The sequence below is a fragment of the Nicotiana tomentosiformis genome, chromosome 2 (genome assembly GCF_000390325.3).
Source record: "Nicotiana tomentosiformis chromosome 2, ASM39032v3, whole genome shotgun sequence".
In the NCBI taxonomy this organism is placed as follows: Eukaryota; Viridiplantae; Streptophyta; class Magnoliopsida; order Solanales; family Solanaceae; genus Nicotiana; species Nicotiana tomentosiformis.
Genome location: NC_090813.1, coordinates 185511838 through 185534517, shown reverse-complemented (window position 1 = coordinate 185534517; position 22680 = coordinate 185511838). Strand labels below are relative to the sequence as shown.

The window sequence follows — 22680 nt, the reverse complement described above, 5'->3', positions numbered from 1 at the left end:
TCGGCAGTTGAACAAGACTACTATCAAGAACAAGTATCCATTGCCAAAGATTGATGACTTATTCGATCAGCTTCAGGGTGCCAAGGTGTTTTCAAAGATGGATTTGAGATCTAGTTACCATCAGTTGAAGATTAGGGCATCCGATGTCCCTAAGACAACTTTTCGGACATGGTATGGGCATTACGAATTCCTAGTGATGTCATTTGGGCTGACAAATGCCTCAGCAACATTTATGGATTTGATGAATCGAGTGTTTAAACTCTATTTGGATTCTTTTGTAGTCGTATTCATTGATGATATCTTGATTTACTCCAGCAGTCGAGAGGAGCATGAGCAGCATCTTCGGATTGTACTTCGAACTTTGAAGAATAATCAGTTATATGCCAAATTTTTGAAATGTGAATTTTGGTTGGACTCAGTTGCCTTTTTAGGGCATGTTGTATTGGTAGAAGGCATAAAAGTGGATCATAAGAAGATTGAGGCAGTTCAGAATTGGCCTAGACCTACTTCAGCTACAGAGATCTGGAGTTTCCTGGGTTTGGCAGGTTATTATCGTCAGTTCGTGGAGGGGTTTTCATCCATAGCATCTCCAATGACCAAATTGACCCAAAAGGGTGCCCCATTCAGATGGTCAGATGAGTGTGACTTGAGCTTTCAGAAGCTCAAGACGGCTTTGACTACGACGCCAGTGTTGGTATTGCCCACAGGTTCAGAATCTTATACGATGTATTGTGATGCATCTTGCATTGATCTTGGTGCAGTATTAATGCAAGATGGCAGAGTGATTGCATACGCGTCGCGGCAGTTGAAAATTCATGAGAAGAATTACCTTGTTTATGACTTAGAATTAGCAACCATTGTTCATGCGTTGAAGATTTTGAGGCAGTACCTTTACGATGTCTCGTGTGAGGTATTCACTGATCATCGTAGTCTACAATATCTATTCAAACAAAAAGATCTCAATTTCAGGCAGAGAAGATGGTTGGAGCTGTTGAAAGACTACGATATCACCATTTTGTATCACCCCGGAAAGGCCAATATGGTGGCAGATGCTTTGAGTAGAAAGGCTGTGAGTATGGGCAGCCTTGCGTATATTCCGGTTGGTAAAAGGCCGTTAGCTGCAGATGTTCAGACTTTGGCCAATCAATTTGTGAGGTTAGATGTTTCTGAGTCTAGTCAGATTCTAGCTTGCACAGTCACTCGGTCTTCCTTGTATGAACGCATCAGAGAGCGACAATATGATGATCCCAATTTTCTTTTCCTTAAGGACACAGTGTGGCACTGTGGTGCCAAGCAGGTTGCTGTGGGAGATGATGGAGTTTTGCGGATGCAGGGTCGTATATGTGTTCCTAATGTGGATGGGCTTCATGAATTAATTCTTAAAGAGGCCCACAGTTCCCGGTATTCTATTCATCCGAGTACCACCAAAATGTATCAAGATTTGAGACAACATTATTAGTGGAGGAGAATGAAAAAGGATATAGTTGCATATGTAGCTCGGTGTCAGAATTTTCAGCAAGTCAAGTACGAGCATCAAAGACCTGGTGGTTTACTTCAGAAGTTAGAAATTCCATAATGGAAGTGGGAGCGTATCACTAAGGATTTTGTTGTTGGACTCCCATGGACTCAGAGGAAGTTCGATGCAGTATGGGTCATTGTGGACAGGTTGACCAAGTTAGCACATTTCATTCCAGTAGCAGTTACCTATTTTTCAGAGCGGTTAGCTGAGATTTACATCCGCGAGATTGTCCGCCTTCACGGTGTACTCGTGTCTATCATTTCTGATCGAGGTACGCAGTTCACCTCGCACTTCTGGAGGGCTGTACAACATGAGTTAGGTAGGCAGGTTGAGTTAAGTACAACATTTCATCCTCAGACAGACGGACAGTCAGAGTGCACTATTCAAATATTTGAAGATATGCTTCGCGCTTGTGTTATAGACTTTGGAGGTTCTTGGGATCAGTTTTTGCCACTTGCAGAGTTTGCCTATAACAACAACTACCAGTTGAGCATTCAGATGGCTCCATATGAAGCATTATACGGGAGGCGATGTCGTTTGCCAGTTGGCTGGTTTGAACCGGGAGAGGCTCGGTTGTTGGGTACCGATTTAGTACAGGATGCCTTGGATAAGGTCAAGGTTATCCAGGATCGACTTCGCACAGCTCAGTCTAGGCAAAAGAGTTATATCGACCGTAAAGTTCATGACGTTGCATTCATGACAGGAGAGAGAGTATTGCTCCGGGTTTCACCTATGAAGGTGTAATAAGGTTCGGAAAGAAGGGCAAGTTGAGCTCTAGGTATATCGGACCCTTTGAAATTCTTGAAAGGGTGGGTGAAGTAGCCTACAGGCTTACACTACCATCTAGTTTATCAGCTGCTCATCCGGTGTTCCATGTTTCTATTCTTCAAAAATACCATCGTGATCCGTCCTATGTATTAGATTTCAGCTCAGTCCAATTGCACAAAGATTTGACTTATGTGGAGGAGCCGGTAGCTATTCTAGCCCGGCAGGTCCAACAATTGAGGTTTAAGAGTTATCCTTCAGTTCAGGTACAATGGAAAGGTCAGTCGATTGAGGTAGCTACCTGGGAGTCCGAGTCGGACATGCACAGTAGATATCCACACCTTTTCACCAGCTCAGGTAATTTTCTAATTCCGTTCGAGGACGAACGTTTCTTTTAGAGGTGGAAAATATGATGGCCCGAAAGGTCATCTTTGAATTTAATATTTATTTCTGTATTCTGAGACCTCGAATAGCACCTTTCAACATTCATCGACTTACGTGCGTAGTCCGTAAATTTTTTCAAAAAGTTTTAATGTGAAAAATGTAAAATAGTGCTTTAAAACTCACTTAAGTTGACTTCAGTCAACATTTTTAGCAAACGAATACGGATCAGTGTTTTGATGATTTTAATAGCTCCGTATGGTGATTTTGGACTTAGGAGCGTATCCGAAAAATTATTTGGAAGTCCGTAATTAAATTAGGCTTGAAATGGCTAAAATAGAAATTTAAGTTTGGAAGTTTGATCGGGGAGTTAACTTTTTGATATCGGGGTCGGAATCCGATTCTGAAAATTTGAATAGGTTTGTTATATTAATTATGACTTGTGTGCAAAAGTTTAGGTCAATCGGACTTGATTTGATAGGTTTCGACATCGAATGTAGAAGCTGAAAATTCTTAAGTTCCTTAAGCTTGAATTGGGGTATGATTCGTGGTTTTAGCATTGTTTGATGTGATTTGAGGTTTCGACTAAGTTCGTGTGATGTTTTAGGACTTGTTGGTGTATTTGGTTGAGGTCACGGGGGCCTCGGATGAGTTTTGGATGATTAACGGAATGAATTTTGAATTTGGAACCTTGCTGGAAATTTTCTGGTGCAGTATCTGGTTTTCTTCATCGCATTTGTGAGAGGGGTCTCGCGTTCGCAAATAGGAACTGGAGGCAGGCGAAATTTACTCTTCGCGTTCGCAAAGAAGGGACCGCGTTCACGAAGGGTAATGAACAATGTTCATCGCGAACGCGTGGGAGTGTTCGCGTTTGCGTAGAAGGGCAAGGCCATTGTCGGTCACCAAGCGATAAGGCTTTGCATTCGCGAAGAGTAGACCGTGTTCGCAAAGGCCAAGCTTGTAAAAGCATCGCGTTCGCGAGACTGCCCTCGCGTTCGTGAAGAAGAAATCCCTAGGCAGCAGAACTTAAGTTCTGGAAATAGGATTTCGTCCCATTTTCCATTATCCGCGATTTAGAGCTCGGTTTGGGTAATTTTTAGAGGAATTTTCACAAGTTCGAGCTGGGTAAGTGTTCCTTATCCTATATTGATTAAATTTCATGATTCGATACTCATTAACATCATGAATCCATGAATCTATTGAAGAAAAATCAGATTTTTATAAAATCTTCCAAAAGTGTAAAATAAAGATTGAAAGGCAATCCGATGTCGGAATTCGATAATTTTTGTATTGTTGAACTCGTATCGGAACGGGTGTCCTGGTTCCATGATTTTTCGTCGGGTTTCGAAAAGTGGGCCCCATATTGACTTTTGTTGACTTTTTCGAAAATGACTTAAATTAAGTTTCTTTCGAATTGTGGATAATTTCTAAAGCTCAAATTGAATTATTGGTAAATAATTTGCTAGGTTTGATTGATTTGGAGGATAATTCGAAAGAAAAAGTTGTGGTCGAGTGATCACTTCAAATTGCAAAATAAGGTAAGTGTCGTGGTTAACCTTGATTTGAAGGAATAGAACCCTTGAATTATTTGTTAAGTGAATTTCATGTGTAATGATGTATGGGCAAGGTGACGAGTGCCTATACGTCGTCAAACTGATTGTTTGCCTATTTACCTGAAAATCATAAATTATTTTAAATCATGAATTAATTATTTCTCTCATATTCCTTGTCCGATATTATGTCTTTAATTGATGCTATAATTACTACATGCTTATTTGACTTATGTGCCTTAATTGCTACTTGACATTTAGCATATTAAATATTAAATTATCTATTTTCTCTCTGATTTCCACAATTAATTGCTACCTGTCATTACTTGTTTTCTAAATAAATCATAATCATTGTATGCCTTGTTGACTAATAATTTCTTATTTAATGTGATATTTATTGATATATTTTTACATTTAAGAATTGTTAAATTATATTATTAGAATGGGTTGCACGCCACAATGGATTTATTTTAAAGTGTATATTGTTGGAGCTCGTTGCACGCCGCAATGGAATTATTAAAAGTTTATATTATTGGAGTGGGTTGCACGCCGCAACGGAATTTAATTGAAAGAATATATTGTTGGATCGAGTTGCACTCCGCAACAGATTTTATTCTAAGTTTATATTGTTGGAGCGGGTTGCACACCGTAATAAAAATTAATTGAAGGTTTATGACTGCTGAACTGACTTCAATTATTGCTATGACTTACCGGTCTTACTTCTTTTTCTGTTATTATTATTATTATTATTATTATTATTATTATTATTATTATTATTATTATTATTATTATTATTATTATTATTATTATTATTATTATTATTATTATTATTATTGTGTACAGATTAATGTAAGCGACCTGCCTTAGCCTCGTCACTACTTCGTCGATGTTAGGCTCGGCACTTACAGAGTACATATGGTCGGTTGTACTCATACTACACTCAGCACTTCTCGTGCAGATATCGGAGTTGGTCCCAGCGTCGTACTGTAGATTTGCTCGGATTCAGCTATCAGAGGAGACTTGAGGTATATCTGCATAGCGTTCGCAGCTCTGAAGTCCCCTTCTACTTTATCTCGGTTGTGTGCTTTCTTTCAGACAACTTTATTTTATTCAGACCCTTATTTGTATTATTCTAGAAGCTCGTGCACTTGTGACTCCAGATCTGAGATGGTATTTGGACATCGTATTATTTTTGGTTTGCATATTTAATTTCAAATATTATTCTGTTTGTTGGTTTCTTTATTATTTAATTAAAATAAATTATTAAAAATGAAATAAATTATTCTAACATTGGCTTGCCTAGCAAGTGAAATGTTAGGTGCTATCACGGTCCCAAAGATGGGAATTTCGGGTCGTGACAGAATTCGAAAATATATATCTAATTTTATCTATACTTACTTTTTACTTATATACATGAGTTCAACCTCAAAGTATTACATTCTACCGGACTCGCAAACTCATGATTGGATCTGCCATTGCACCTATTCAACGCGTGGAATAATTATTTATCCAAATTATTTTTAACTCATACAAAAATATTTTTAAAAAAGTACATATCCCTCTAACTAACTTTATTCCAATAATCTAGCATTGAGATTTCCCACATTTGGTGATCTCTAACGCTATAAAATCCTAGTCAAACATCTCAATTGAAATAAGAGAAAAGAGATAGGTGAAAAAACTCTAAGAATGGAAATTTATCAAGTCATGAAAATTGTTGCCTCTTTGCTTTTGGTTTGGTTTTTGGGACTAGTGTTGTATGCATACAATGCACTAGTGACAAAACCAGAAAAACTTAGGTCTATTATGAGAAAACAAGGCATAAATGGCCCTTCACCCACCATTCTTTTTGGGAATACTTTGCAGATTATGAAGTACAGAAAAAATGCCAAAAAGAAGCCATATATATGTGGTCAAGTTCCTGCTAACCATAATTGTATCAATTCTGTCTTGCCTTTCATTGAGGAATGGCAGAAAAAATATGGTATGCATCAACCACCATCCTTCTTTTTTTTCCGGTCTACTCAAAGCGTCGTGTTTATACCAATTCAGTAAACACATGACACATGTATTCACAAATATGGTAATCACCAAAACATAATTAACATCTTACCTTAATTTAGCACTTAATCATGATAAATTAGTATGAATTGGTGTAAAAACTCAGTACTGATAAGGCAGAGCTTTATGGTTTGAATGGAGTTCAATTGCATCCCTTTGTCTATATATATAAATTGTCGAGCCCCCGTGACATAAGAGAAGTTTTTCATATAGTGGGATACAATGGCATAGCCACATAGAGTGAAGTGTGTTTAATTGAACACCTTCATCGAAAAATTATACTGAGTATACAGAAAATTATATAAATTATATATAAGTTAAAAATTACTTTTTATAAATATATATTAAATTCTGAACAATCTTTACAAAATTTCTGGCTCCGCCACTAACCGAGAAAGATGGCAAAAATATTGATTTAGGTTGCTAGTTTAAATTTGTGGCATTCTTATTATTTTTTTCTTCTAATTTGTGGAGTGTGTGCAGGAAAAATATTCATGTTTTCTCTGGGAAATACACAAATATTAAATGTGACACAAGTGGACTTGATCAAAGAGACAACAATGTGCACATCACTAGATTGGGGAAAACCAACTTATCAAGTGAAAGAGCGTGGTTCTTTACTTGGTACTGGCATTATCACAGCCAATGGAAATCATTGGGCATATCAAAGGAAAGTCATTGCACCTGAATTTTATATGGACAAGGTTAAGGTACAATATGTCCACTTTTTTCCTCTTTTTTGTTGTTGTTTGGTTGGGGGTGTGACCGGATTCATTGATTATTATTTTTAACAGGTATACATAAATTATAATTTGGTTATACATTATTATAAATATATTATATATACATCGCCTATTTTAAATTTAAGTTGTTAGGTGAGCAGCTATGTAGGTTAATGCTTCTTCATTTTTTTTGTGTTGTTTGGTTGGGGGTGGAGTTCCATATTTATGTGTTCTAAAATTTGTCACCGAACCTAGCAACTCGTCTTAGTTATTAGGTTCATAATTAAATATTATTGAGACTAAGCAAAAGTTACTGGATTAATCTAAACTCGTAGCTAATACTCTAGTTCTCCCCTGGTTGTATGGGGAACCATCTTTCTTATGAGTGAAATTATAATTATCAATGCAATTTAATCGATTATAACAGATTGTTACTCTATGTACAAATTACCATAATCAAACTTGATATGTAGAGTTGTTAGGATTTATCTTATAACCACTAGTCGTGTGAATGAGCTTTGCATAAACTATAGAAGGTTATGTACTTATCTTAAATTTCAGGTTACCAGTTCTATTGATTATGGATAATTTCCTTTAAAATTTAACTTATGTACACTGATGACGTTATATTTTGTTTACGCTATTACAATATTTTAACCTGTTGTATCCTGCAACCTTGCTATAAAAATTAATTTAACTTGATTATATAAAATATTTATACATTGTCAGTGTACAAATATTGAACTCGTTGTTTACTACAATTACTCAAAAATCTGCTGCAGGGAATGACAAACTTAATTCAAGAATCTGCATTATCCCTCGTGAAATCATGGAAAAAGAAAATTGAAGCTGAAAAAGACATTATTGACATCAAAATTGATCCGTACTTAAGAAGTTTTTCTGGAGATGTGATATCAAAGGCATGTTTTGGAAGTAATTATTTAGAAGGAGAAGAGATTTTTGTGAGGCTTCGTGCTCTTGAAGAAGTTTGTACCAAAAGATTTCTCTTTTCTGGAATTCCTGGCATGAGGTACCTCTATTTTTACATAAATTTTTTATTACTTTTTGGTGTTTGGTTGTAGAAAATATTTTTCACCAAAAGGCGAAAAATGACCTCACTTTTAGAAGAAAAAAAATTATTTTCCTTCAGAATCATCTCAATTCTTTATCACGGCTTTAAATGACAATTAGACATTATATCAATATTTAATACTAAAAAATTTCATCAAAACACTGCTTCCTCCGTCTCAAATTATCTCTCGTGTTTCTATTTTACACGGCCCTTAAGAAACATTAACAAAAAAGAGATTTTTGACTATTTTATCCTTATTTATATCTTATGATATAATCTCTTATGTGTCATATCCATCATCAAAATCAATTACTTCCAAGGGCAAAATAAGAAAAAAATAATTAATTGTGTCTTGAACTTCTAAAATGATAAATAATTTGAGATAATATTTTTAGAAATCACGACAGATAATTTGAGACAGAAGGAGTATTAAAGTATGTTGCTATTATTATTAGTAAGTCATTCAATAAATGCTATTTTCTTGGAAAAATATTTTGCGCTCTCCAACCAAAGACCGAAATGCATTTTCCAAAACATAAGTCATATTTCAGAAAATATTTGAAAATAACGTCCATCATAACAAAAACTCCCTTAATTATATACAATGAGTAAAATATAAATATTTTTATACTATATATCAACATTATTTAAGTTTTGATAACTAGTTAGATGCCATTTTTACTAGTTTACTAGTTTTTGACTTGACGCTTATTGTATATCTGCATTACCTCTTGACTGTATAGATATTTTTTACACCGTTCATAAAACTTGAATTCTTCTTAATACGTTCTTGAAACTCATAGGTATTTACCAACAAAAAGCAATAGGGAAATGTGGGCATTAGAAAAGGAAACTCGCACATTAATCTTGAAGTTGGTCAAAGAAAGGAAGAAAACTGGATATGAGAAGGACTTGTTACAAACAATTCTCGAAGGAGCAGAAAATAGCAATTTAAATTCAGATGAAATTGATCAGTTCATTGTTGATAATTGCAAGAACATTTATTTGGCTGGATTTGAGACAACTGCTGTTTCTGCAACTTGGTGTCTTATGTTATTAGCTGCATATCCCAATTGGCAAGAAAAAGTACGTTCTGAAGTTCAAGAAATCTGCAAAGGCCAAATTCCAGATTCTGATATGATTCGACATATGAAACTGGTAAATTACGATCTCTCATGTACATATTATCTGTCTTTTAATTAGTTACTATCCCCGTCCCGGAGTTAATTTCATGAATAGTCGTCTAAATTTCAGTTTATTTCATTAAAGTCATACAACTTATTCTTTATAATAAAAAAATAACTTAGTTATGCTTATATATATATATATATATATATATATATATATATATATATATATATATATATTGTCACACTGAAAATAAGAAAATACCAGTAAATGGGCATGTTAAATTTTAGCCACCAAATATCCACTACCACATAATGTAGCTGATATTATAGTTGTTCTCTAGAACTTATTTTTCACCTTGGTCGGCATTCTTCTATCACATAATACCCTGGTAGCACTTCTCTATTTCAACCGTCCAATTTTAATTCTTTGAGTAACATCTTCATCTATCATTCCAATCTCTTGAAATAATGAGCCTAAATATCTAAATTATTTGTATTTTGGCACCACAATTCTATCTAGTCTCACCTCATCTTCACTCTTCTCATGCTGTATTCAGTCTTACTCTTCTCCATTGCTCAAGCTTTTGGTTGAAACCCTCGTTAGTTTTATCAATTAATACAATATCATCAGCAAATAGCATACACCATAGACCTCATCTTGTACTTTGATGGTTAGCTCAATTATAACTACAGTAAATTAATAAGTAGGGGCTCATTGAATAACCCTGGTGTAGATCCACTATTATGGGAAACTCCTTTATATCTCCTACTATTATTTTCACGCTAGTGACAGTTCCTTTATACATGTTCTTTATGATATTTATATATTTAATATAATTTTCTTTCTTTTCTATCACCCACCAAAGGACCTTCCCAGGTACTCTATCATATGCTTTCTATAAGTCAATAAACACCATGTGTAGATCTTTCTTCCTTTCGCAATAAATTTTTATTAATTTTTTTAGCAAGAATATAGCCTCTATTGTGGATCTACCGGATATGAACGCAAACTGATTATTTGTCACTCTTGTCGTATTCCTAAGTTTACGCTCTATTGCTCTTTTTCAGAGTTTAATTATATGACAAGAGTTTAATGCCATGATAGTTCCCACAACTTTGAATATCTCCTTTGTTCTCAAAGATTAGAATCAAGGTACTCTTCCTCCGATTTTCAGGCATCCTATCACTTCTTAGTATGGCATTAAATAGCTTTGTGAGCTATTCTACTCCAATCTTTGCAAGACACTTCTAAACTTAAATAGGGACACTATATGGACCACAAGCCTTTTTAACCTTCATATTTTTCATAGCATCTTTTACTTCTATCAGCCTAATTCTACGGGTATAGCTAAAGTTTCTATCATACATAGACGCCTGAATATCTAAAATGATATCCTCTTGGTTTGAGTTGAACAATTGATCAAAATATTCTTTCCATCTCTCCTTGATCTTTTTATCTCCGGTCAATACTTGTTGCCTTTCTTCTCTATTAGTCGTGCTAGTTTAAAAAATTCTTTTTTCCCTACTTTTGTTTCTAGGTTTTGGTACAATCCATCTAGAGTTTTCCCTCAAGCTTTACTAATCACCTTCTTAGCTTCTTTCTTAACTCTCTTATATTCTTCAAAGGCTTCTCCATCTTTTGCTTTTAACAACTTTCTATAGTATCTTCTTTTAGCTTTAATAACTCTTTATACCTCCTCATTCCACCATCAAAATTCTTGTGGCCGAGGTCCTAGACCTTTAGACACCCCTAGTACTTCCTTTGCAACTTCTTTAATGCAACCTGATATTTTCTTCCACGGGATGTCTAAGTCTCCCTCTAAGTCTCAAGCTCCTTTCTTCTGTACCTTTTCTTGAAATGTTGATTGGTTAGCACCCTTTAACACCCATCACCTAATATGGGGTGGTTTTCAAGTTATCTCTTTTCTCACTCTACTCTTAAGCTTTATATCTAAGAGTACAAACCTAGCTGGGTGGTCATCGCTTCTCCTAGAATAACCGTACGGTCCTTGCATGTACTCGTCTTCTAGTAAGGATAAAGTATATTTGACTATGGTTACCACCACTATTCATAAAGAGTGATAGAGCTCAGAAAGAGGATAAAGTTGTAAGGGATCTTTACAGAAATAGCTAGTCGGATTCACTATTTACTTTTCGTAGTCAATATACATAAATTATACTCTAATTATAGACGATTATATACATAGTATACATATGATATACATCTGTCGGCTATTTTTAGTTTAAGTTGTTGGGTGAGCGGCTATTTAGGTTAATTCTTCAAGTTTTAACAGTAATGTTTATTTTGATTTGCAGTTGACGATGTTGATTAATGAATCATTACGCCTTTACTCAACTGTGCCAATACTAGCTAGGGAGGCATTTAAGGATATGGAATTTGGAAATGTGAAAATTCCAAAGGGTATGAATGTTTGGACAATGGTAATGGCATTACACACTGATCCAGAAATTTGGGGACAAGATAGCTATGAATTTAATCCAGAGAGATTTGCAAATGGAATATCAAATTCTTGCAAAGTTCCACATGTTTTTATGCCTTTTGGAGTTGGTCCTAGAGTTTGTGCTGGACTACCTTTGGCTTTGGCTGAGCTCAAAATATTGATCTCCCTTATTGTGTCTAACTTCACATTTAGACTTTCACCAACTTATGTTCACTCCCCTAAACTTGGTATTGTCATTGAGCCTCAATATGGAGTTGATATTTCACTCAAGAAGTTAGAAACAACGCGTTAATCGCTACAAAAATGCCATGGCATGGTCAAGAAGAAATGGTATAACCTAGTTTATAGTTGATATTTCACTCAAGAAGTTAGAAACAACGCTTTAAGTGCTACAGAAATGTCATGGCATGGCCAAGAAGAAACAGTAGAACCTTGTTTCTAGTAAAATAAGAGGGGACTTGGTTTAATTTTTTATTTGCCAGCTTTTTCTGAAGTTGAAACAAGAAAAACCTATTGCTTAATATTCTTCGTTTTCTTTTTATTCTCTCTGTATATCTCTCTATCTTGATTGAGATCTTAAATCCTAAAACTGCTATTTATAAAATGTTTACATGAAGGATAATGAAATTTGTAAATTTTTAGATTCTCATATAGCTAAATAAAATAAGAGACAGAAAAATCTAAGTGCATTTCTATACCGAAGGGTGGGGTCTAAAGGTTAATTAAATGGGTGAAAATCATAGTTCAAATCCTAACAGGGAAAAAAAATATTAGGTGATTTCTTTCTATCTGCCTAAGTCTCGGGTGCAGAGTTGTTCGATACCTGTATTGGCGAAACATTGAAGATATCCGGCTTACCAAAGTCTTGCACTTTGCCATACCCCATATGATCGAGCATAAACTAGTGTGAGTCTCTGTTTAGGAGGAAGAGATCATCTCTGCAACTATAAATAAGAGGAGACTAAGAATTTTAAGGAAGGTAAGCATCCCAGTGTCTTAAGTATCTGTCAATGGTTATTCACCAAGAAAACTAACCACTTTTGCTTCTCTGTACAATACTTGTCAAGCTGTTATAGTTAACAGTACCTCTGAATTATATGAGAAGCATGATAATCAAGTGGATGCCTATGCACAAAAAGCTAAAGAAGAACTAAAGAGACAATACAGTCACAGGATGAAAAGGTTCTTAAGAATCAGAAACCAACCAAAGTTCCTTTAATGACAGCAAGCAGCACTGATGACTGTTCTAGTACCAGGCAGATATTGCTTCTACGCAGGAGAGTCGGTTTTAAAAAAAAAGGGCCTCGAGCCTAACTTAACCTCAAAAACTAGCTCGTGAGGATTGCTAAAATTATGTAACACCTCTCCTCTCCTCACACGCCTAAAATTGGATATCTACATTAGGTAAACCAAGAACAGGATTGAGTCCGACTCTCATACCATGTAAAGACAATGAACATTGAAACTAACTCAGCCTCGAAAACTCACTCATGAGGTGAGGATTGCCTAATACCGTATAAGAAGACAATAACCCATTCCCTCAACTAATGTAGGACACTTAATAGGCTCTTCGGACTTCAATTTTCTTTTGTTTTACATGCGCAAATTAACTCTTTAAAAGTAAGTCCGTGAGGTGATGCCAAGATTATCTAAAGAAACTCATTCCCTCAATCAATGTGGGACACTTAACGCCTGCCCTCTCCTCGCACGACCAAGACTGGATATCTACATTAGGTAAAATAAGAACAGGTACGAGTTTGACTCTCATACCATGTAAAGAAAATGGACATTGAGACTAACTCAACCTCAAAAGCTCGCTCATGAGGTGAAGATTGTCTAAATCCATATAAGAAGGCAACAACTCGTTCCCTCAATCAATGTAAGACACTTAACAGGATAAGATTGGTTAAGCTTTAATATTTCTACATCCCATCCTTCCTTTCTTTCTTTCTTTTGTTGGTCAGTTGTATTACAGGTGTGATTGTCTACTTTCACCAAGTCAATCTTTTATTGTTGAAAATCAAATACAGACTGGAATTATGAGAGTTCCACAAGATGAACTTGGAGAGCTCAACACAGTGGCATTGTAATTGCCTTAATGTGTACACTCAACAGTAGTTTACATATTATTGCTTATTTTTCTTCAGGAAATTGGAGTAACAAAGTCGCAAATATCGACTCAAATTCAACCCAGTTTCCCTGTCTTAGGAACTTTTCTGGGTTGGTGAGAGATAAAAACCAACAACAATTCTCAAGTAAAATCAACAGACTCCAGATTTTTCAAATTTTTCTCCTCAGTTCAGAAGCAGTTTTTCTCCTAAACAGAGCCATATGATTTTAACATCTAGTACAGTACAAGAACAATATAAAACCATAAATATAACTGAGGAACCAAAGAAAAGGATTCTTACTTCACATCAAAAACTATCAGGAAAACCCAATACTGGAAATACATTAATATAGACATAAATGTAAATCAAGGATAACTGCTAGGTCATTACTGATCTTTTACATTTATGTTCACAATGCTTTTTCGTGCTAAGTAACAATGCTCCATATTCTTCATTTATTTCCTGAATCTCGTAAGGCGGGGTTCAGAAGCTACATAAATTAGGCATTTATCGTACAATTCTTCAGAGGAGCTACAAACATCTTCACCTACAGCCTACAATCGTGTTTCCCCCACCATCTCTTTACATAACTTCTCAAACTAACTGTTCATCGCCAGACCAACAAACACTACTGCCGAGTTTAATTTGTGGATGACGTTTGACAATCATACCTTTGATGTCTGAGATCCGGAGGGCAAGAAAGGCTCCCACCAACCAGATTCATACTTCGGGTATGGTGCTGTCCATTTTTCTGGCTTTTCAAACTCAAGATTTACAGGAGTACATGCCAAAGCTTCTTCTGTACTGTCAGCCTCAAAGCTCTCTTGTAAAACTCTATCTAACCTCAATTTCATGAACCTGCAAGTTCCGAAAAAGCAAATCAGGTGAAATATAGAAAAGGTGCAAATTTTGTCCTTATACCTATGTTGCGCGGACTTTCCAAAATGATGTCGCACCCGTATCAGATCCTCCAAAAATACAATACTTTTAAAGGATCCGATATGCACCTGACGATATTTTCAGAGAGTCCGAGCAACATAGCCATCGACTATACAAAATATCGTAATTTTACTATCTGTTATACTTTGGGGTTATTCAATCCTCGCCATTCGTAAATTATCTCGTAAGCCCTTGACTTTAATAGAGCTCCAGGATGGATTGCGTGGATTCCACGTGTCAAGAAGTTTTAGGAAAAAGATCCAAATTTGCCATTCTATATTTGACTATAAAATTACCCTCCATTATACTTCAAGTTGGAGCTCCGTTAGGGCTTAGGGCAACTAAGATACAATTTGCTAACTACAAGGATATTAATGATCTCAAAGTATAATTGAGGATAAAATTTAAATATTATATAGTAGAGAGTTATATTTACCCTTTGCCCGTGATAATAACTTGCTTATTAAAGACTCTGCTTTTCATACAGACAGGAAAATGGAGTAATTAGTGTGTCAATTATTTAAAGATGAGCGCCCCTTACGTGATCCATGTGCCATTGGTTGAAACAAGAGCTACAGCGGGTCTCTTCAGTCTCTTGGTAATATTAGGGAATTTATCCAAGAACTTGGGCTCAATTACAAGCCAGAAATCCTGTTCTTTGTTACGCTCTCCAAAAAGGCGAAGACGCTCAAACAATTGCTCCTGGAAATGCTCCTCTTCGTCCAGCATAAATTTGGCATTTGCAACAAGAAAATAGTACTTCTTCCTTTCTGTCTCTTGCTGTATATGCAACAGAAACCAGCATTAAAATTCCGGACTCTAAAACTAAAGCAAATGGCCTAAGGAAACTCAACCTATCATTGTATAACTGAAATATGCAAAGGCAAATGTAGACATAAAATGGAGGATATTTTTGCTAGAAGTCTTGGTCAAATAGGGAGTTATCTAAATTTTTGTCTTTTCCTTTTCACAGGAATAACCCGTCCTAGATTACCAGCACAAATACTCATCAGCAACTGCGAGCAGGACTAGAAAAGAACAAACACTACTCGTCTTTTTATCAGTACAGTGTCTTCAGGGAACCCAGTGGCGGAGCCACATTGACTCATGCGGGGTCCATTGAATCTGCTTTGCCAGAAATATACATTGTGCAAAGGTGAACTCTTTTTCTAATTGTACATATATTGATTGCTGAATCCCATTAACACAAGGGAAGTTTCTTTTGTAGTGACAAAGAGGATTCAAAAATGTTTTAGGTCATCGGTTCAACTCCCCACTGTGACATTTTATCATTTGAATCCCCTTGTCTACAGTCCTGTCTCCGCCCCCGGGGCACCATCATCCATATTGTTGAACTAAGAAAGCTCAGTTTTAATCAGAAAGGGGGAGCTAATGAAAAGGGTAAAAACATCAGTGCAAGCAAGCAATTGTAAATGAAGCCAAAATAATCCTAAAATTCATTGAATTCCTACATGTATAGAAAGGATACTTTTTGATCTTTCCTTTTGGCAGCCATTTGTACATACCAAAGTATCTTCTTGGTGCTTATTAATCTATAAATTTACATTACCTTCTCAAAAATATCAGTACAAGCGAGCAATTGACAGCTTTACAAAGTGGCCAAAAGAAAAAGGTCAATGTAGAATTTCCTTCATTTACTGCTCCTATATAAGAATTGATTCGGACTTAATTTAACTACAATATTTTTTTTTCAACTATATAGCTCGAGCCAGAGGCAGTAGGTACGCTCATCCACTGCCTCAACTATACAAGCTGGCTCGAACTAGTGGTGGAACCAGGAATTTATAGAAGGGGCTTCCAAAAAATACTACAATGTCTAAGCACTTGTGATCTAAAACAATTTTTTAACCCCTTTTGTTACTACACAAGATTTTTTTCCTTATGTCAAGGGGATTCAACAATTTCTATATAACCAAAAAAATTCGTTTTCTTTCTCTATTTGCATAGTATAATTTTTTGACGAAGGGACTTCAATTGAATCCCTTTACTTCTAGCCAGCTCAGCTTCTCGTCGCAACACCAAGGTTATAAAAAAAATTATTTACTTCTACATTCATGTAAATAAAGACTGTACATTCCATACTTTTCATAGAAATATTGGACATGAATAGCATTCAAAAGAAACCATTTTTTAACAACAGAGAGCATGTCAACCAATTTCCTATTTTCCCCACAATTCCAAAGTTAAAGCTTAAATTACGGTCAATGAAGTGGGTTGAGAACGATGAGGTCTCAGCTTCAAATCCCAGCTAAGGCAAAAACACTAAGTGATTTCTTCCAAGAGGTCCAAACCTTGGTGTTACTTGTTACATGTGCTAGTGGGAGTTAGCAGGTACACGGTAGAATTAGCGGAAGTGCATACAAACTAGTACAGACACCACGGATATCAAAAGAAAAAGTTAAACTAAAATTCTTGTGCTAGTGGGAGTTAGCAGGTAGACTGGGAGTTAGTAGGTACTATGTTAAATTAGCTGAGGTGCACGCAAGCTGGTCCACACACTACGTATATCAAAGAAATAGTTAAAGTCAAATTCTTGCAAATATAAAAAAGGTACTAAGCAAAACCTTTTCAGCAGGATCAGAGGAATCAACAGCAGCAACTGCCCTCTTCACCTTTCTACTCAATTCCCACCTCCTGCTGCTGCTTCCATTGAAGCCCTTGAGAACAGTATTGGGTGATGCCAAGAATTGCTGCGATTGAATACCATGAAAAAGCAGAGAAGGTTTATGAGAATAATGGGTCGGCAAATTCACTACCGAACTGCATAATGAACCAAGATTCAGAGCTGTTGAAGCTGACATTGCTAACCAAGAATCACTGTGTTAAGGTTTTGCTCTGTGTAATGGAAAGTACCGGGGGGGAATACACCAACCTTATCTAACCCCCCTTATCCTATTTTTTTTTTTCCCTCTCAAATTAAACCCCTCCAATTTACATAATTTATTAAATTGAGTCATTAGCTTACAATTGGTTACCACTTTGCATTTTTTTTCAACTTCAAGGGATACTTTTTATTTAGTTAGTATATATAATGGAGAAATTTTTATTTTTAGTCCCTCAAAATTGGTAAATTCTTATTTTGGTACTTGCAATATTTGGCTAAACATACTTTAGCCTTCAACTAATTGAAATGCGCGCTTTTGATTCCTTTGCTTTTAAATTTTCAAAAATTTAGCATGAATGTATCATTACATCATTTGACTAGCCACGTGTTATGTTACGTTTGTATTGTTACTCTATACTAGTATTAGCACCTGCGATGCGCGGACACAAATCATATCAAATTATGATGTAGATTATTTGAATCATGTGCAAATAACCTTAAAATATAAACCTCTCAGATAAAATTATATAACATTAGATATTAATTATGAAGCAGGATATGAAATTATTGTTCAAATCTCGTAATGGACAACATATTTTTTTTTATATTTGTAGCAACTCAACCCCTTGATTTTAGTACTTGCATTTCATTTCGCTGTCAATATTAAAGAATACTAAACATGTCATGTTGTGATATGTCTTGTTTGAGCACATTAGATCATATTATTTTAACAAAATTCTTACTATCACTTTGTTTTTATCTGAAAGGCAAATATGTCTTATTCATCACATCATTTTTACGCAAACTCTTTTTTCTTTTTGTTCTTTTCTTATGGTTATTGTATTATTTATTATTTAATATTATTATACTATCATATACTTTTTTATTAGCTTAATAAATAAATTAATGTCTTTCTTATTATCCTTTTAATAGTATTTAATAAATATAAATACTACCTCTATTTTCTTATACATTATCTTCCCTATTATAAATTTAATTAGATTTTATATTAATTTTTTACCTACATATAACCAAAATAATACCATTTTTTAAATTGTAACTTTGAATTAGTTTAAAATATTAATACATTATTTGATTATTAGCTTTCTATAACGACCCGACCGGTCGTTTTGAGCATTTACACTCCTTTCAACTATTTAAAATCTTGAATAACTTCCTACGAGGTATTATGACTTATGTGAATTGTCGGTTTTGGTTTTAAGGTATTTCAGAGTTAGTTTGGAAGAATGAATTTCATGTTGGAAGCTTAAGTTGAAATAGTTGACCGGATGTTGACTTATGTGTAAATGACCTATGATTGAAATTTTGATAGCTCCGTTGGGTGATTCTAGACTTAGGAGCGTGTCCGGATTGTGATTTGGAGGTCGGGAGTAGAATTAGGCTTGAAATGGCAAAAGTCGAATTTTTTGAAAAGTTTGACCGGGGGTTGACTTTTTGATATCGGGGTCAGATTTTAATTCCGGAAGTTGCAGTAGGTTCATGGGGTCATTTGTGACTTGTGTACAAAATTTGAGATCAATCGGACATGATTTGATAGGTTTCGGCATCGTTTGTAGAATTTGAAAATTTTGAAGTTTATTAGGCTTGAATCCGTGTGTAATTCGTGTTTTCGATGTTGTTCGAGGTGATTTGAAGATTCGACTAAGTTCGTATAATATTTTAAGACGTGTTGATATGTTTGGTTGAGGTCCTGGGGGCCTCGGGTTGATTACAGGTGATTAACGGTTCAAGATTTGAAGTTGAAGAACTGCTGAAGTTTGAGGGCTGCTAATGTAAACGCATCTGCGGATTCGGGACCGTAGATGCGAGCTCGCAGAAGCGAGAAAAGAGACTACAAAAGCGGTCAGGGATGCTTTGATTAGAGGCCGCGGATGCGGCCATCCGCACGCAGAAGCGGTTTGCGTAGGAGCGCACATTGGGCGCAGATGCGGAGAATGCTGCAGGTGCGAGGGTTGTTCCGCACATGCGGTTGGCGCAGAAGAGGCCAAGTTGTCGCAGGTGCGGAAGGCCTGGGCAGAGCATATAAATACGGGACTTCGATATTTTTCACCATTTTTACCACTTTGAGCTCGGATTTTGGAGGATTTTTAGAGGGATTTTGAAGTGATTACTGAGGTAAGCTCCTTGTGTCCATTTATCTTTAATAATGATAATTCCCCACTGATTTTACACCTAGTTGGTGAGTTTTTGAGGTGAAATTTGGGGGTTTAGGGCTAGAGAATTGGAGAGTGAATTTTGGGGATTTGGATGACCAAATGGTGTCGGATTTTGATAAATTTGGTATGGTTAGACTAGTGAGTGAATGGGCTTTAAGGTTTTGTGACTTTTGTCGGATTTCGAGACGTGGGCCCGGGTGCCGGTTTGAGCCAATTTCGAATTTTGGCTTATAATTTCGTATTTTTCTTGTGGAATTGATTCCTTTTGCCTATATTAATTGTATTGTACTGCTTGTGGCTAGATTCGGGGCATTTGGAGACCGATTCGAAAAGCAAAGGCACTTTGGAATAGAGTTTTGTGCGGTTTGAGGTAAGTAACAGTTTTAAATCTGGTCCTGAGGGTATGAAACCCCGGATTATTGTATTATGTGAGTATTTTGGAGGTGACGCACATGCTGGGTGACGGGCGTATGGGCGTGTACCGTGGAAATTGGGACTTGGTCCATTCCGCGAAACTGGAAAGTTGAATAAGCTTGTTATTAACTGTGTGCCCTTTCTGTGCTATAGAAATTTGACAGTGAATCATGCTAGAAATCATGCTTAGGCTATGTGTTGGTGTTTTAAAGACCCCAGTAGTCGTGATACCTTGTTGAACCTTCCTGCTTATTGTTACTTGTACTCAGTCGTAGTATTACTTGCATATTATACCTCAGTCTCTGTTATTCCCTGCTGATACATTATATCATTCTGTTTTGGGCTGATTCTCTTTTATTACTGAGGGCAGTGAGACTAGAGAGGTTGATGATTGAGTGAGGCCGAGGGCCTGTTTGTGAGATATTGATACCATAGCACGTCAGTTTTCCGTACAGATCTTGATATGATACTATAGCACGTGAGTTGTCCGTGCAGATCAATATATTGATATTATAGCACGTGAGTTGTCCGTGCGAATTAAGCGCTTGGGCTATAGGAGCTTCTCCGGAGTCTGTATACCCCCAGTGAGCACAGGTACCTATTGAGTGTGAGTATTGAGAGTTGAGAGCTGAGTGTTGAGCTATTGAGAGAGCCTGAGAGACTGTTGCCCTGAGAGGTTGCACTTGTTTCATTTGTTGTTGCACTTAGATGATTTATGTTATTGTTCTAAAACTTCTGGAAAATTATTGTATCCGGCTTTACCTGAACTTGGTAATGTGTAACTGACTTGACTTAAATTGCCGGAATTGAAACATGTCTACTTTCATTGTTGAAATTACTGAAATGAACTGTATTTGTATAGCTCGCCACTACCTTTCAGTTCCTTAATTATTATTATTACTTACTGAGTTGGTTGTACTCACGCTACACCCTGCACTTTGTGTGCATATCCAAGTGTTTCTGGTCACGAAGGACTTTGATCTCGTGCGTGGTTGAGTATCGGAGATTCACGAGGTAGCTGCCGGTGTTCGCAGTCCTTGTCTCTCCTTCCTTATTATCTTTTCTTTTCTGTACTGGTACTTTGACACAGACTCTTGTAGACACTGTTTCTTAGACTGGTTGTTTAGATGCTCATGACTTGGTGATACCCGATATTTAGGGCTATTTCTCCGCACTGTTTTTTTTCTACGAATACTCTGTCATGTAAAAGCTTTTGACTTATCTTTTGTGAAATATTGGAAATATTTTTGAGAATCGTCTTACCTAGTACCATTGATAGGCGCCATCATGACAGGTTAGGATTTTGGGTCGTGACAAGTTGGTATCAGAGCCTAGGTTACATAGGTCTCACGAGTCATGAGCAAGTCTAGTAGAGTCTTGCGGATCGGTACAGAGACGTCTGCACTTATCTTCGAGAGACTACATGGCTGTTAAGAGCACTTCCCTTCTTGATTTACTCATCGTGCGATTTGATTCTATTGAGGCTTGTGCCTTTATTTCCTTCCTACTCAATCTTATGCGACGCGAAGCGCTTGTTATCAATTGGGCATCGAGGAGTTGTAGTGGTATTGCAAATATGGTGCAGGATATTTTTCCCTGCGTGTTCGGGCAGGCTATTATCGTTGCCTTGCAGAAGAATTTTTTTTATTCCAGCTCAGTATCTGTATTTGCTATGATTTTGAGACTGTGCACGGGTTGCTACGATGGCTATGCGTTGTTATCGCACAATATTGCTGTAATAGTAAGGTGCTCGTTATGTGTTGAGGCTGTGAATGGCTCGAAGAGAGGATTTCTCAGTGCAAAATTAAGGGGTTTAGCAATTAATTCCAGCGGAGGAAAGGCAATCGGACTATAGATGTCCAAGTTTGGTTGTTAAAGTTACAAGACTTGGTATTTGCGAGCATAGTGGAATTTTTATTGTGATGCGGTGTCGCCGTCCTTGTTTGAACGCATTATGGTCCGCCGGTGTTATGGTCTTCTTGGATTTCGCCTTCGGGGCAGGGTGTTATGAAATGGTGCATGAGGGGCGTGCCAGAGATAGCTTTGTGCATCGGTTCAGAATCGAATGGGTATTTTTAATGTTGATGGTTCGAGAAAGATGATCTTCGAAGAGGCTTAGAGTCGGTAACATTTTATTGGTTCAGGTGTGACAGAGATGCATTTTGATTTGATGCAACAGTTGGGCAGCAAAGTATGAAGGAAGACATAACGGGAAGTGTTTCGTGGTGGTTGAAGTACTAGCAGGTCAAGTACGAGAAGTAGAGGTTGAGCAGTTGCTTAAAGGAGATGGTTTAACCGAAGTAAGAGTGACAGATTAGCATATGAATTCTGTGGTAGGGTAGTCGCGCGCCTTGAGAAAGTGTAGAACGGTTTGGAATCGTGATAAAATGTGATTTGGCCTACGAACATTATTTGGAGTGATGGTTACTGTACGAAGAAAGATTAAATATGGTAGAAAGGAGTTTGTTTGAAATGAAGAGGGATGTGAAGATCTGATTATCGTTTCAGGTGCAATATGACTTGAGTTCGGAA

At 36.4% G+C, this 22680-nt stretch overlaps 2 protein-coding genes across 2 annotated transcripts; one reads left to right on the top strand and one right to left on the bottom strand.

Annotated features, from left to right (window-relative positions):
- The first annotated feature begins 5904 nt into the window (after window positions 1-5904).
- LOC104090207 (cytochrome P450 714C2-like) lies at window positions 5905-12081 on the top strand. Its single transcript, XM_009595256.4, has 5 exons — window positions 5905-6199; window positions 6760-6986; window positions 7781-8028; window positions 8874-9228; window positions 11517-12081. Exons 1-5 carry the CDS (start codon window positions 5905-5907, stop codon window positions 11952-11954), a joined length of 1563 nt encoding a protein of 520 aa, XP_009593551.1. The 3' UTR covers window positions 11955-12081.
- A 1961-nt stretch (window positions 12082-14042) lies between these two features.
- On the bottom strand, window positions 14043-17732 carry LOC104090208 (protein YCF54, chloroplastic-like). Its single transcript, XM_009595258.4, has 3 exons — window positions 17298-17732; window positions 15254-15492; window positions 14043-14631 (listed from the first exon to the last, which is right to left on the bottom strand). Exons 1-3 carry the CDS (start codon window positions 17532-17534, stop codon window positions 14439-14441), a joined length of 669 nt encoding a protein of 222 aa, XP_009593553.1. The 5' UTR covers window positions 17535-17732; the 3' UTR covers window positions 14043-14438.
- Between the last annotated feature and the right edge of the window lie 4948 nt (window positions 17733-22680).

Excerpts from the sequence above, each read along its gene's own strand:
- LOC104090208 (XM_009595258.4), bottom strand. The coding sequence starts at position 17,534 with ATGTCAGCTTCAACAGCTCTGAATCTTGGTTCATTATGCAGTTCGGTA. Across the intron at positions 15,493-17,297 it reads CCTCTGATCCTGCTGAAAAG|CAAGAGACAGAAAGGAAGAA; the intron begins GTTTTGCTTAGT and ends TTGCATATACAG. Across the intron at positions 14,632-15,253 it reads ACCAATGGCACATGGATCAC|GTTCATGAAATTGAGGTTAG; the intron begins GTAAGGGGCGCT and ends CGGAACTTGCAG.
- LOC104090207 (XM_009595256.4), top strand. The coding sequence starts at position 5,905 with ATGGAAATTTATCAAGTCATGAAAATTGTTGCCTCTTTGCTTTTGGTT. Across the intron at positions 6,200-6,759 it reads GGAATGGCAGAAAAAATATG|GAAAAATATTCATGTTTTCT; the intron begins GTATGCATCAAC and ends GAGTGTGTGCAG. Across the intron at positions 8,029-8,873 it reads TCTGGAATTCCTGGCATGAG|GTATTTACCAACAAAAAGCA; the intron begins GTACCTCTATTT and ends TGAAACTCATAG.